This window comes from Heloderma suspectum, chromosome 1 (assembly GCF_057233095.1).
Source record: "Heloderma suspectum isolate Gila_16-S chromosome 1, 16-S_ref, whole genome shotgun sequence".
NCBI classification, from domain to species: domain Eukaryota; kingdom Metazoa; phylum Chordata; class Lepidosauria; order Squamata; family Helodermatidae; genus Heloderma; species Heloderma suspectum.
Window position 1 is genome coordinate 3,592,025 of NC_139458.1, and position 14,885 is coordinate 3,606,909.

The 14,885-nt window shown below is 46.8% G+C and overlaps 2 protein-coding genes across 3 annotated transcripts in view; one reads left to right on the forward strand and one right to left on the reverse strand.

The window, feature by feature from the left end:
* The window catches only part of FANCM (FA complementation group M), a 65,509-nt gene extending 64,481 nt beyond the window's left edge, over positions 1 to 1,028 (forward strand). Inside the window, exon 23 of the mRNA XM_084833419.1 lies at positions 7 to 1,028. Coding sequence (XP_084689545.1) covers positions 7 to 76 — 70 coding nt within the window. The 3' untranslated portion in view covers positions 77 to 1,028. The remainder of the gene's footprint in view (positions 1 to 6) is intronic.
* Positions 945 to 14,885, reverse strand: part of MIS18BP1 (MIS18 binding protein 1) — a 36,704-nt gene continuing 22,763 nt past the window's right edge. Inside the window, exons 10-17 of one of the 2 annotated variants that reach the window (XM_084833541.1) lie at positions 14,271 to 14,379; positions 12,091 to 12,973; positions 11,521 to 11,687; positions 10,768 to 10,916; positions 8,129 to 8,274; positions 7,546 to 7,630; positions 2,319 to 2,376; positions 945 to 1,481 (exon numbers count right to left, since the gene is read on the reverse strand). In XM_084833541.1, coding sequence (XP_084689667.1) covers positions 1,402 to 1,481; positions 2,319 to 2,376; positions 7,546 to 7,630; positions 8,129 to 8,274; positions 10,768 to 10,916; positions 11,521 to 11,687; positions 12,091 to 12,973; positions 14,271 to 14,379 — 1,677 coding nt within the window. In that variant the 3' untranslated portion in view covers positions 945 to 1,401. The remainder of the gene's footprint in view (positions 1,482 to 2,318; positions 2,377 to 7,545; positions 7,631 to 8,128; positions 8,275 to 10,767; positions 10,917 to 11,520; positions 11,688 to 12,090; positions 12,974 to 14,270; positions 14,380 to 14,885) is intronic. The other variant, XM_084833551.1, reaches the window with a different exon arrangement.

Genomic DNA, 14,885 nt, shown 5'->3' on the forward strand with positions numbered 1-14,885 from the left:
TTACAGCCTCAGCTTTTTGAAAGACCCCTCTGTCAAGCAACATTACAATGGAAACATTTCTGGAAGTATTACATGAAGAGCTCAGATGTAGTGGGTTTTCTTCGGAGGCGAAGAAAATGTTATTTATGGTAACAGAACCAGCTGAACAGGGTGACTACTAATGTCCCATTGACGGTGCTCAAGTAATACAGTTGCAGTCCCAATTGTATCTGACAAGAACGCTTATGGACAAGCTGCACAGCTTTTGCTAGATGATGACACAGATTAGGTGCCACAGTAAGTGCTACAGCAGGAGAAAACTACAGCGATGTAAGTCTGCTTTCGGGCACAGGACTAGCAGACAAGAGGCGAGCTGCAAAACAGATGGGGGCAGTGAGACCTGCATTCCATTCTGTTCACACATGCCAAGCTTGCTGGGGTCTTACCTTAACCCACCCGATAGGGCTGCTGTCAGTACTCAGAATCGGCTCAGGGAGGGCATAGCCCCTTTGTTTTTCATGACAGTCCTCATCATTACTGCTTGCAGAAAGCTATGGGGACACGATTTGCTAAAGTTATGGAGGTCAGGAGGTGGGCTCATGGATTTCATAAAGAGCTCCCCATAATTCAAGCACTGGTTGCTATGATGACATGGGAGCGTGGGGGGAGAAAAGGGCAAATGGAGATGATTCTGTGTTGGGAGGATTGCTGTCGGTGACCTGATGCGAAGGAGCTCAGTAAGAGCCAGCCTGCGTTTCATAGCACATGCACCCACCTACTCTTAACACAAGCAGCAGTAGAACTTGGAAAACATTCCCAGAAAGTTTGGAATGTGCAACTTGGCATGGTAACTGTCCTGTTTCCTTCCTTTTTTATTTAAGTTGTTGAGCAAGGTCTGCCACACACCCTGCGTCCATTGATGCAACCAAAGTTTGCAACTTAGTCAAGAAGGTATCAAAACAATTACGCATTATTGAGAAAGCACATTTAATACAAAAATATCTAAACACTGTTCTTTACACAGGAAACATAAAGACCCTTGCTATTATAAACACTTGTCTCGGAGGTTTATTGTACAGTAAATTTTAAAAACATTATTTTGCTTATTTTAAAAATTCAAATGTCTCCTCCAGCTGATGCCTCTCTGCATGTCCCCCTCAAATTGGTTGAGTCAAAGGGGAAAGTAAAACAGTGCAGAGCTCTTTGTATTTAACACCATAACAGCAAGCAATGAAACTCTGATCTGGATGACCACTGAACAGCTCAGGAAAGAAGTAATCAAACTCAAAGCCCATTCATAACTCATTAAAACAGGTATGAGAAACCATTTTGGCTCAGAGAAGGTGGCTGGACTATTGGAGAACAGGCCTTCAGCAGAGAAATATGGTGTGATGAACCTGGGGCAGGCAGGTGGCTGGTTGGCTAAGTGGAAAAATAGAAGTCATCCTCTTCATCAGACTGCATTCTTTGAGCCACTTGGAAGAGTTGCCCAACCCCAGCATCTACAACAGGAGAGAGTTCTGGGTTAGCAGGGGAATTGTGTTCAAAAGGGGAAAGCCTCTTGTGCAAGCCAGTCTCAAGGTGGAAACATAAGAGTTAACTAGTGAAAGAATCAACTGGTATGGGAGGGAGAAGTTCTGGGCAGCAAGGGGGGGGTCAAATTAAATCAATTAACTGGGAGAGCAGTTTTACAATCTCTGGTTCTTGTGTGGCAATGTTTGCATAGCTGCAGCCAAGTGGTAATAGTTATAGATTTTAGCAACTGAAAAGGCATTAAAAATTGAGATACCTAGCCAAGTAAATTCTCTGAAAAAAATACTCGGACAAGGCAGCAGCAGGAAGTGCCGCGATGCAGAACCAACCCCGTGAAGAGCCTCTGGGGCTGCCCCACAACGGAACTGCTGGCAGGAACTGCTTCAGGGAAATCGCCACCCTTGATGTACACCCTTTTCTGCAATGTCACGTACATACCAGCTGACTCTTCGATTGCGTGGCTCTGCTTCCTGCCCTTCCCTAGGCTCCTTGTCCCCTTACTCACATCAAGCAGTTCCCTGTTGGTAGCTCCCAAAAGGAGAAGCCATTCCTCACTAGGCTGATGCAACTCCCTTCCTTCAGCTGACAATGATCAACAGAGGAAGGCCTTCTCATCTTCAGATCACAGTTACTAAACTCCCATCAGGACAGGGCTGTTAATACTCCTGCCCAGATACAGCTTCCAACCTGAGAAACATGTTTGCTCTTAGTGTTACCCAAACATGGCCAGGAAGGTGCCCCAAAAAAGCACAGAGACTGATATTTCTAGAGAATACAGATGCAGAGCAAGCAGCAGAGGTGCTCACCTTCAAAGGCAAAGACGTTCATTCTTCTAGAAGTAGGAGTTGTGAAAATGGTCCCAGTCTAATGGAAACAAAGGAAGTATTATTCCCCCGAACAGGAGCTTCTTAGAGAGGCTCAGCAACACTAGGTGCTCACAGCAAGCAAGCAGGGCAGTGAAATTTGGACAACCCCACAGAGATTACTTAGTGGGTAAAGTAGCAGTTACAGGAACTCTGGGGGAAAGCGACCATGTTGTACTTGAGTTCTTGGTTCTAAGGGAAGCAACAGCCAAGTGTAGCCAAATGCGTACCCTAGATTTAAGGAAAGCCAATTTTTATAAACTCAGAGCAATGATCAGTAAGGTCCCATGGCAAGCAACGCTAACGAGAAAAGGAGTCCAAGATGGGTGGGAGCTTTTAAAAAAGGAAATTCTCAAGGCACAATTACAAAACATTCCAACAAGAAGAAAAGGTGGAAGACAACAGAAGAAGCCAATGTGGCTTCACAAAAAGCTTAGAGATGAACTCAAAACAAAAAAGGACACATACAGGAAGTGGAAGGAAGGCCAAGCTGCAAAGGAAGGGTACAGGCAGGTAGCACAGAATTGCAGGGATGGCATCAGGAAGGCTAAAGCTGAGAACGAGCTGAGCTTAGCGAGGGATGCTAAAAGCAACAAAAAGGCTTTCTTCAGCTACATGCAGAGTAAAGGGCAGAGGAAAGAAATGGTGCTTCAGCTATTAAATAAGGATGGCAAAATGATAACAGATGACTAAGAAAAGGCAGAAGTGCTCAATTCCTACTTTGGCTCAGTCTTCTCCCAAAAGAGGGTCTATGACCTTGCTGGCAAAGGCGAAGTACAGGCTGAAGGGGCAGGATTGCAGCTTGAGAGTGATAGGCATACATGGCTTTGAATGAGTGAACACCTAATGACTTTGAATGAGTGCAAATCTCCAGGGCCAGATGAGCTGCATCCTAGAGTAATCAAGGAACTGGCAGAAGAACTCTCAGAACCGCTGTCTATTATCTTTGAGCAATCATGGAGGACGGGGGAAGTGCCAGATGACTGGAGGAGGGCTAATGTTGTTCCTATCTTCAAAAAGGGTAAAAAGGAGGAACCGGGGAACTACAGACCAGTCAGTCTGACATCAATCCCTGGGAAAATTCTGGAGCAGATGATAAAGGAACCAGTCTGTAAGCACCTTGAAAACAACACAGTGATTACTCGAAGCCAACATGGACTTGTCAAGAACAAATCCTGCCAAATGAATCTGATCTCATTTTTTGATCAGGTCACCTCCCTTGTGGACTGTGGAAATGCTGTGGACATCATATACCTCAACTTCAGCAAAGCTTTAAACAAAGTGCCCCATGATATCCTGATGAACAAACTAGCTCAAAGTGGGCTAGATGAAACATCTATCAGGTGGATCCACAGTTGGCTACAGAATCGGACTCAGAGAGTGCTTATCAGTGGGATCTTCCCAAACTGGGGAGAGGTAACAAGCGGGGTACCACAGGGCTCAGTCCTGGGCCCAGTGCTCTTCAACATTTTTATTAATGACTTGGAGGAGGAGGTGGTGCAGGGAATGCTGATCAAATTTGCGGATGACACAAAATTGGGCGGGATAGCTAATACCTTGGAAGACAGAAACAAAATTCAAAGTGATCTTGATAGACTGGAGTCCTGGGCAGAAAATAACAGAATGATATTTAATAGGGATAAATGCCAAGTTCTGCACTTAGGAAAAAGAAACCAAATGCACAGTTACAAGATGGGGGATTCGTGGCTCAACAACACAACAAGAAGGATCTGGGAATTGTTGTCAATCGCAACCTGAATGTGAGTCATAGAATCATACAATAGTAGGGTTGGAAGGGGCCTACAAGGCCATCGAGTCCAACCCCCTGCTCAATGCAGGAATCCAAGTCAGAGCATCCCTGACAAATGGCTGTCCAGCCTCGTCTTGAAGGCCTCCAGTGTGGGAGAGCCCACCACCTCCCCAGGTAATTGGTTCCATTGTCGTATTGCTCTGACAGTCAGGAAGTTTTTCCTGATGTTCCGCCGGAATCCGGCTTCCTGCAACTTGAGCCCATTATTCCGTGTCCTGCACTCTGGGATGATCAAGAAGAGATCCTGGCCTTCTTCTCTGTGACAACCTTTCAAGTACTTGAAGAGCGCTATCATCTCTCCCCTCAGTCTTCTCTTCTCAAGGCTGAACATGCCCAGTTCTTTCAGTCTCTCTTCATAGGGCTTTGTTTCCAGTCCCCTGATCATCTTGGTTGCCCTCCTCTGAACCCTCTCCAGTTTGTCTGCATCCTTCTTCAAGTGTGGTGCCCAGAACTGGACACAGTACTCCAGATGAGGCCTAACCAGTGCTGAGTAGAGGGGAACTAGTACTTCCCGGGATTTGGAAGCTATGCTTCTATGAATGCAGCCCAAAAGAGCATTTGCCTTTTTTGCAGCCACATCACTTTGTTGGCTCATATTCAGATTGTGATCAACAACATAATGTGGTTGCAAAAAAGGCAAATGCTACTTTGGGCTGCATTCAAAGAAGCATAGCTTCCAAATCCCGGGAAGTATTAGTCCCTCTCAGCACTGGTGAGGCCTCATCTGGAGTACTGTGTCCAGTTCTGGGCACCGCACTTGAAGAAGGATGCAGACAAGCTGGAGTGGGTTCAGAGGAGGGCAACAAAGATGATCAGGAAACTGCAAACAAACTGGGCATGTTTCGCCTTGAGAAGACTGAGGGGAGATAGGATAGCACTCTTCAAGGACTTGAAAGGCTGTCACAGAGAGGAAGGCCAGGATCTCTTCTCCATCATCCCAGAGTGCAGGACACGGAATCATGGGCTCAAGTTACAGGAAGCCAGATTCCGGCTGAACATCAGGAAAAAATCCTGACTGTTAAGAGCAATACAACAATGGAACCAATTCCCTAGGGAGGTGGTGGGCATACCCACCCTGGAGGCATTCAAGATGAGGCTGGACAGCCATCTGTCAGGGATGCTCTGACTTAGATTTGAGCAGGGGGTTGGACTCGATGGTCTTGTAGGCCCCTTCCAACCCTACTATTCCATGAGAGTAAAACCAGAAACAAGGTGGCCTATGGAAGCAAGCAATGACACAACCAACACGAGGTTGGGGATTCATTGCCCCACACGCCAGGCTCCTGATCAGGACATAACAGGTTATATGTTGATTCCTATGTCAAAATGCCCAATCATCTAAGAGCCACTTTCAAGTGCAGAGCTAGCCTTTGCTAGATAGGAGTCCATTTTGTTGCTGTGAAAATGCTTTTTTATGAGCTGACGTTGAAGACGGGATACAAAGAAATGCTCTATTTTATCTGCTTGTTTATATTTTGCAGGGTTTGTGTTCTGTGAGTGACGTGAGATTATAATGTAACCGAGTAGACCAGAGGCCTGGCTTTGCTACAGTGTGTATTGGGCATTAGTTGGTCAGTTATAGCTGCCTTGGATATGTTTTATTTATTATTTTTATTTTATTTAAAATATTTCTTGGCCGCTTTTCAGGGCAGAAGCCCTCTCAAGGCAGCTTACAGCAATAAAATACATAAAAACAGTTAAAATATTAAAAGTGATGAGAGGTTTGCCAAGATGGCGTCGGAGTGGGATGTATAAGCTGGGAGCTCCGTGCCACTTACTGGACCCTACCTGAGAACTGTTTGAGAACCCCCCAACTCTCACAGGACTTTTGTTGCTATAGAAGGGAGGCTTCAAGCAGACGATTTGACAATGACTCAGAGGAGAAACTACCTTGGTTTATATTAGCATCAGATAGACAGTAAAATATAATTTGGATTGGTCAAGGGGTCAACAAATTTGATTGGTAATTAAAAGGTCCATAAAAAACATGATGGGTCAGAGGTTCTGGTCAGGAGATTTTTTAAAAAACATGATGGGTCAGAGGTTCTGGTCAGGAGATTTTTTAAAAGGTCAGTCAGTCAGAGAACAGTTGGAGAGAGCTGGTTGTCAGTGGAAAGGGAGTTGCTGGCTGAAAGAAGTAGAGCTCAGAGCTAAGAAAAGAGCAAGTCTTCTGATGCTGGGAGAAAACCAGGAGACTAGAGATGATGGCTGAGGGGAGCAGGGCACTGCTCTGTGAGGTTGTGGTGAAGCTTCAAGCAGTCAGCAGAGCCCAGCACCGGAAGGGTTCAGGAAGGGGTCTGACCAGAGGCAACTTCCGCAAGAAGTCCTTGAAGCAGAATCCTCCTAGAAGCCAGAAGCGGCAGGAAGAACTTGGATGCCTTTAAAAGGGGATTGGACAAATTCATAGTGGAGAAGGCGATCAATGGCTACTAGTCATGATGGCTATCTATTATCTCCAGCATCAGAGGCAGTGTGCCTATGTACATCTGTCGCACGCTCATGCTCTCTCTCTCTCTCACACACACGGGAACACAAGCAGAAGAGTGCTGTTGCACTCAGGCCCTACTTGTAGGTCTCCTGTAGTCATCTGGTTGGCCACTGTGTGAACAGAATGCTGGACTTGATAGAATCACAGAATAGTAAGGTTGAAAGGGGACTATAAGACCATTGAGTCCAACCCCAGAACTTTGCTCTTATTCAGCACGGCTTTTATGTTCTTTAGTGGTGGGTTCAATCCCATGCCTACACCATGGGAACCAAGCTACTGAGTTGCTACACTACAGAGGGTTTATTTTGGCAGCGGGTTTATTTTGTCTGAGGTTTTATAGTTGAGACAGCATTCCCTAGTTGTGAGGTCTATGTGAGATCCATGGATGCAAGCCTTGAAGTTGTAAGAAAGGAACATAGGTGGGATACCCACATTGGTTTGTCACACACAGATACTTGTGGGTTCAAACACACTGGATGTTCATCAGATCTGACGAGCAAAACCACAGGAGAGCCCCATGGACAGAATATCAGGCTAGAACACTCGTGGTGCCTGCCATCTGGAGCTCCTTGGCTCAGGGTTTTTAGGAACAACACCTTTTCCTTTAGCTTTTAATGGAGTTTAAAATGGATTTAACAGCTGCTTTTATCTGTTCAGCACAAAAACCGTAAGTACAAAACATTGTTAACTGCCTCAAGAATCCTAGTGACTGAATGTGGCTGGATAAATAGGACCAGCCTTCATGTACAGCTTCTAGAGCAATTCAGTTCAAAGGGTAGGATGCGAGGAAAGAACGCAGTAATAAATACTTTAAAAACCAAGATGCAGGAAACTAATTTGCTTCATATTTAATAAGTGAAGGGAAACATTACCGATTTCTTCTTCACATTCTGCCATGTGCGCTCCTTGCCTCTGATGTTCTTTTGCATACGAAAGACGCGCCTTTCGCAGTCTTTCCTAGGAAACAACACATTTTAAATGTCCTAATATGGAGGACATGCATGGAATCTGTTAGTCCAATGTAGGAAAGACTGGAAACCAAAATGGCGGCCCGTCTGCTGCCAGAGAGGCTGCAGCAACAGCAGGACAGCAATTGGTTTTCTGCTAGTAGTAAGACTGACCGAAGGAGGGCATGGCCAGAAAGCTGCAGAAAAGGAGAGACGATGCGGACATAAGGGCAACTGTGCGCTCTGGTTGGCTTCACGCAGGACCCGTTTGGACTTTTCACTTCCATCCAGCAGCTAGTTCGCAACACCCCTTGCCTGGCATCCCATTAGCCCTGCATCGTTTTATTCTCTCCCTCCCTCACCCCATGCCTCCAAGCACCCTCCAGCATGCTTAGAAATTCCTACGACAGTGTTCCCATTGCTTCCTTCTTCCCCACAATCCAGACATTCATTCCAGCTCACAAATGTCCTGCTGTCAGAATGGCATCTGCATGCCCGGAGTGCCCACCTGTCCAGGGATTCCAGCATGCCAGGGCTGACGTGCTCACACTGGGGGGTCTTCACCAACGGGAAGATGGCTGAGGAGGGTGTGATGGGGTGGCTGTCTTTGAGCTGGAAGACCTCTTCCTCTGGGACTGCGCAGAACTGTGGCAACTAGAGAGCACATCCTTGTTAGCCTCAGAACGGACATGTGTGTCTTGTTTGCCATAAGCGCACCAGCCCACTTGCCCTGAGCCGAAGCAGCTTCTCCCTTGCCATCTACGCTCTACTGCACTTCTGGCACAAACTGGTTGAGCTGCTGCACTGTCACAGAATGCCCACATACATTGGAACTGCTCAGGGAACCGAGATGGTAGCAAAAGAATGCTCACTCCTCAACCTGTGTGAGAGAAGGCTGGCGTTAAAATCTCACACAGGCCTATTGACAGAGTTGCATGGGCAGGCTGACAGCTGGAAAGCTGCATGGAGGAAGAGTCCAGATTATGAAGAGCCTAAAGGAGAAAAAGCACAGACGTATGGCAGGCAATGGAGTGCAGGATAGGAAACTGAGGAAGGGCTGGATGGAAGAGACAGAGGCCTGAGCTATTCAGACGGGGTGGGGTGGGGCTGGAAAAGCCACAGAGATAAGGAACAGCAGCTGTGTGCTGTTGGAGATGGGCAGAATTCTAGAAAGGCCAGCTCATGTACATGTGAGCAGTCTGTGTGTGTTCTTGGAACAATTCTTGTAGTCATTAATGCTTATATCCACAAGCCACACCCAATACATGAACAGTGAGCTCCAACCCTACAACACAGTAGCTAGAACTCCCTGGGTACCCAGAAGGGCTTGGGAATGTCTATCCTAAGCTGTACGAGTCCATAGGTTTTGGACTGATCTTGAAAGTCATCCAAAATGTACAAGGGCTGCCTTCCTGTCCTAGAGAGCCTAGGTCTCAGACATCACGCTGAGCTGTGGAGCATCTCTCAAGCCTAGCACAAGGTCAGGGATAAGCTCTCTCCCCAGTTTCCAAGTCAGGAGGAGGGCAACAATCCTCCATCTCATGCTGAGATTAGGTGGCTCTCATTAGGGGGCCAGTAAATTTATGGAGAATTCCAGAAAAACGTCTATTTCTGCTTCATTGACTACGCCAAAGCCTTTGTGTGGATCACAACAAACTCTGGCAAATTCTGAAAGAGATCATAGAATCATATAATAGTAGGGTTGGAAGGGGCCTACAAGGCCATCAAGTCCAACCCCCTGCTCAGTGCAGGAATCCAAGTCAGAGCATCCCTGACAAATGGCTGACCAGCCTCGTCTTGAAGAGTGTGTGAGAGCCCACCACCTCCCCAGGTAACTGGTTCCATTGTCGTATTGCTCTAACAGTCAGGAAGTTTTTCCTGATGTTCAGCCGGAATCTGGCTTCCTGTAACTTGAGCCCATGATTCCGTGTCCTGCACTCTGGGATGATCAAGAAGAGATCCTGGCCTTCTCTGTGACAACCTTTCAAGTACTTGAAGAGTGCTATCATATCTCCCCTCAGTCTTCTCTTCTCAAGGCTAAACATGCCCAGTTTAGCCTTGAGATGGGGGTACCAGACCACCTTACCTGTCTCCTGAAAAACCTGTACGAGGATCAAGAAGCAACAGTAAGAACCGGACATGGAAGAACCGATTGGTTCAAAATTGGGAAAGGAGTACGACAAGGCTGCATATTGTCGCCCTGCTTATTTAACTTATATGCAGAGTACATCATGAGAAACACCGGGTTGGATGAATCACAGGTCGGAATTAAGATTGCTGGGAGAATTATCAAGAACCTGAGATATGCAGACGATACCACCCTAATGGCAGAAAGCGAAGAGGATCTAAAGAGCCTCTTGTTGAGGGTGAAAGTGGAGAGTGCAAAAGCTGGTTTGAAACTCAACATTAAGAAAACTAAGATCATGGCATCTGGCCCCATCACTTCCTGGCATATTGAAGGGGAAGAAACGGAAGCAGTGACAGATTTTATGTTCTTGGGCTCCAAGATCACCGCAGACGGTGACTGTAGCCATGAAATCAAAAGACGCTTGCTCCTTGGGAGGAAAGCTATGGCCAACCTAGACAGCATAGTAAGAAGCAGAGACATCACCTTGCTGACAAAGGCCCGTCTAATCAAAGCTATGGTTTTCCCAGTAGTAACGTATGGCTGTGAGAGCTGGACTATAAGGAAGGCTGAGCGCCGAAGAATTGATGCTTTCGAACTGTGGTGCTGGAGAAGACTCTTATGAGTTCCCTGGACTGCAAAGAGGTCCAATCAGTCAATCCTAAAGGAAATCAACCCCGACTGCTCATTGGAAGGACAGATAGTGAAGCTGAAGCTCAAATATTTTGGCCACCTAATGTGAACAGAAAACTCCCTGGAAAAGACCCTGATGCTGGGAAAGCTTGAAGGAGAAGGGGACGGCAGAGGATGAGATGGCTAGATAGCATCACCGATGCAATGAATATGAACTTGAGCACACTCCGGGAGAGAGCGTAGGACAGGAAGGCCTGGCGTGCTACGGTCCATGGCGTCACAAAGAGTCGGACACGACTTAACGACTGAACAACAACAACAAAATTTACGGGCCCCTCTGTAGTGAATCCCAGAAAGAAATGTTCCATTTCATGTGACGGGATATTTACTTTTGTGTTCCTGTTCTGAAAGGGGGTTGCAGCAAAGATGTCGTCACGGTTGTCCCTGGGCATCTGTTCAAGGAAGTTTCGCATCTGCTGCTTTCTTTTCAGCGTCCCCACCTTCGCGACAATTGCCACTGGCGGCTTTGTCCCCTCCTCTGCCAACAAGCAGACACACAAGCAGAACTGTCACTGGAGAGGCCAGATGGAGACGCAGTTTTGCAAGGAGGGAACTTCCAGCCAAACGTCACAAGCCACCTTAGAACACTCCTGTCACCTCGGATGGCCTCAGTTCCTGGCTTTGGAGCTTATTCATCCACCTGCCCACCCACTCTACTCCGCAAACATACGGGTTTTGCAAGCTATTTTTAAAGACAGAATTAATAAATACAGAGAAATATTTCTCAACAGATAAAAAACAAATGCTCTCACCCTACCACCACCCTTGTGCTCTCCTTCTACTGGCCCCCCTTCTGAAGTTTTCCTATCATATCTCAGTTCGCTAATGTTCAGACACAAAATTAGTCCTTTCCCATCTTAAGGGGGGGGGGGGACCATCAGTCCAGTCAGTGGCCATCCAAGCTCTATTCAGGCGTCGCATCCCATCCCTAAGGACAAAGGGGGGGTGGGGGGAGAGACAACCGCTAGGCTCATACAGAGAGCCTACTTAGGCCTCCAGATCCACATGCTGCCAGGACTCAGGGCTGGGAACTTGCCTGGCCTTGTGCAGGGGGGAAGACAGGCACAAGGTCAAACCTGTACCTCGTTCTTCCTTCTTTCCATGCTTGGTGGTCCTCTTTGGGAGCCGCTTTCTGCCTTCTTGCTGTGCCATGTATCTTTGCTGGCATTCTTCAACAGATCGTGTCCCCACAGCCTTTGCTACATTCAGCCAGAAGCCATCCTTATGTTTAGGAAAAGAATCCACTGCCCTGTAAATTATGAAGGACTCAGTGAAGAACAACTACATCACTACTGTTTGACTCCTGTATCAACAGTGTGCTAGGGGCCGCAGAGAACTCTGAGGGAGCATTGTATCTAGGGGAGAGCTTACAATCTACCTTATATGGCACAGAATGGAAAGGAGAAGGGGTCAGGAATTTCCAGTGATGCATGGGGGTGGCGGGGAAGCATCATTCAGAGCACTGCTGAGCGGATGTGCAAAATATAGTTTGCTACTTTGTAAGACTATAGATATGCTAACTAATAATGAGGGAATATTCACAGGTTTTACTATTCTTGCACTGGAGGGGCCCTTAAGTCAACTTCAAAGAGCCTCCATCCACCTGCACTGTAGAAAAGTATCATTATGATCAACCATCCATCACCACTTGCCTGTGCAGCTTCTGCAATTCTTTATCAGTCCAGTCTTCATGAACATCTGGAAGAGAATCCATGACCTTCCATAGTTGTCTCTTGCCAGGTGTCCTTCCTGCCACCACCGAGGATTTTGCACTGTTGGAAACTTGCCCATTGGCTCTTTCAGCGGCAACTTTTGCCCTTTGTTCTTTTAGGTGAAATTCCCCAATACTCGTTTCACTTTCAGACTCTGATTCAATGACATACTTTCTGGCATTTTGGACCCTCCTGAGTGCCCCTTGCCTATTCCACCTCTCAACTCCAGGAGTACTGCTAGCCAAGTCAGGAGAAGAGTTCTTATCAGGCAGTTCCTCCAACTTGCCATTCTGTCCAGAGTGAGCAGCTTTCATCTTTCTGCGCTGAGAAAGAGGGACTGCAGGATTCTCTGTTCCCCTTGGCTCAGAAGACTGCTTTTTTGCATTACTTTGTTCCCTGTTGGATGCCTCTCTCTTGAAAAACGCTTGTGCTTTCCTCTTGATACACGGCATATCTTCACTAGATTCATCGTCACTCATGCTGGATAAGGTTTCCACAACTGGCTCAATTTGGTGGACTTGTTTCAGTGATCTTAATGGGTACTTGCAGGTAGCTGGCTCTCCATCAGCCAAACGTGTTCTGTAGCCATTCATTTCTATTCCCTGCTTTGGCACATTTTGCTTTCTTCTGGGCTGGCTGTTATACTCTGAATCCTTTTCATTCAGCTTTTTACAGTTCAGGGGTGTCAGGGTAACCACAGCCCGTTTCTTGAAAACATCACCAATGGTAAATTGTTCAGACTCCGAAACAAAACGCTGTGCATTTTGCTTATTCCTAGGCTCAATTTCTCTGGTGACCGTCTCGAGTCTTGCACTACTTCTTCCTAGGGAAAAAGGGAGGGGTTCTCTGTAGACATGCATAAGTCCAAACTCTAGCACAGTGAAACTATGCTGTACACCTACACTGCAACCATGTTTCTCTTCAAAAGACACACACAATGCGAATGACCCTAATAAAGCTGAGACAAAACTGGAAGTTCCTCCCCTAGAGAGATTCGGTTGGCTCCTTATCCTGTAGCTTTAGGATGCAATCCTATGTAGATGGGCGCCTCTAAGCTCCCCTGAAGTTGGAGGCGGCCTCCTATCCAATGCAAGGCAGAAGCAGCACGGAGAGGTGCTGCAGCCACCCAGCACTTTGCCTGAGACATGTGTTTTCGCGCGTCTAAGCGCAGCTTCGGGGAGGGTGTGGGAACGGTGCTGGAGATCACATAGGAAGCTGTCTAAACCAGCTTCCGTTGGCTCCTCCCATCCCTGTCCCCAGGAGCGCCCCGTTTGCACTCCCCATGCTCTGTGTTAGGAGCACGGAGGCAGCGGTGGCACGGTTCTCTCCACACGAGCTACGAGGGGTGGGGAGCATGGTTGCCTGGCTAAGAGCTTGTAGCTGGGAAACTGAAAAATCCTATCTCCCCCATATGCTGTCTAGGCGACATAGGATTGCTCTCTTAAGCAAATAGTAATTTTAAAAAATGTTCCCAGGAGTTTGATATGGTTTGAATTTCTCCCTGTTTTAGTTGTTTTTTAAACTGTTTTAATGCTCTGTTGTTGCTATTTCTTATATTGTACATCAATTATTTGTTTATTTTTGTGGATGTACGCTGATTTGGAGGCTCTTTTAAAGGGTGAAGGGCAGGACAGAAATAACTGTATAAATAAAACTGTAACACTAGCAGCCCATAACAGAAGAGTAGAGACCAAGGACAAAACCCTTGGACCACCCCCTCTGCTAAGTGGGACACTAAACACCATCCAGTCCAGCTTGCTGACATCAACACTGCAACATGCCCAAGCCAGGTCTCAAAAGTGTCACACCTGCAGAAGCAGCACAATAGCTCCTTTTCAGAATTGCACGAGGCAAGTTGCATGCCATAGGAGAGATAAACACTACAACATTTTCTCCCCACCCACCCCCTGATCTTTAGCCAATCTGACCTGAGGAAAATTCTTCCTCCCCCCTCAACAGCAGTCAGGCCCTTGGCATGAGCAAAACCCATTCTCCACCCCATGTTCCCCAAGGGAAATTTTGTTAAGGTCAACCCCACCCATCATTTGACCTCTAATGAGTCACAGTTTTGAGGCAATAACTTCAAGGAAAAGGTAAACTCTTCTGCCAACTCTTTTTACCTTTAGCTTGGCTTGGAGAGACTTCTTCAAAAGCCTTCAAGTCACCCTCTCCATTTTCCTTTGGGGAGCTGAACGTTTTCCTGTCCTGAGGCCGTGCACTGCTCACTGTCTTGAAAAAGAAGGCAACTAAATGTAAGCAAACAGAACCACATAACTTCAGACAATGCCACTGGATGGATTGTACAAGATTCCATGAAAATACAGTAACAATTTTAAAAAACCTAATAAAATAATGATCCAATTAAGACCACATTACATCTCCCTTAAAACTGAGTACCAGCATTAATACATAAACAGCAAATAATAGAAACCATAAATTTCTTCTTTAAAAATTCAAAAGGTGGGGCCACTCACATTTCTTGGGGGAGAGAATTCTATGGAGGCATTCAAGACAAGGCTGGACAGCCACCTGTCAGGGATGCTCTGACTTGGATTCCTGCATTGAGCAGGGGGTTGGACTTGATGGCCTTGTAGGCCCCTTCCAACCCTGCTATTCTGTGATTCTATGATTCCACCGAGGCCCCGTCCCCGATAGCCATCGTTGCCCAGCCAAAGAACAGGGCCTCAGTGGCTGATTGTAAGGCCTAGACAAGCTCGTATGGGTGCAGGCAGCCC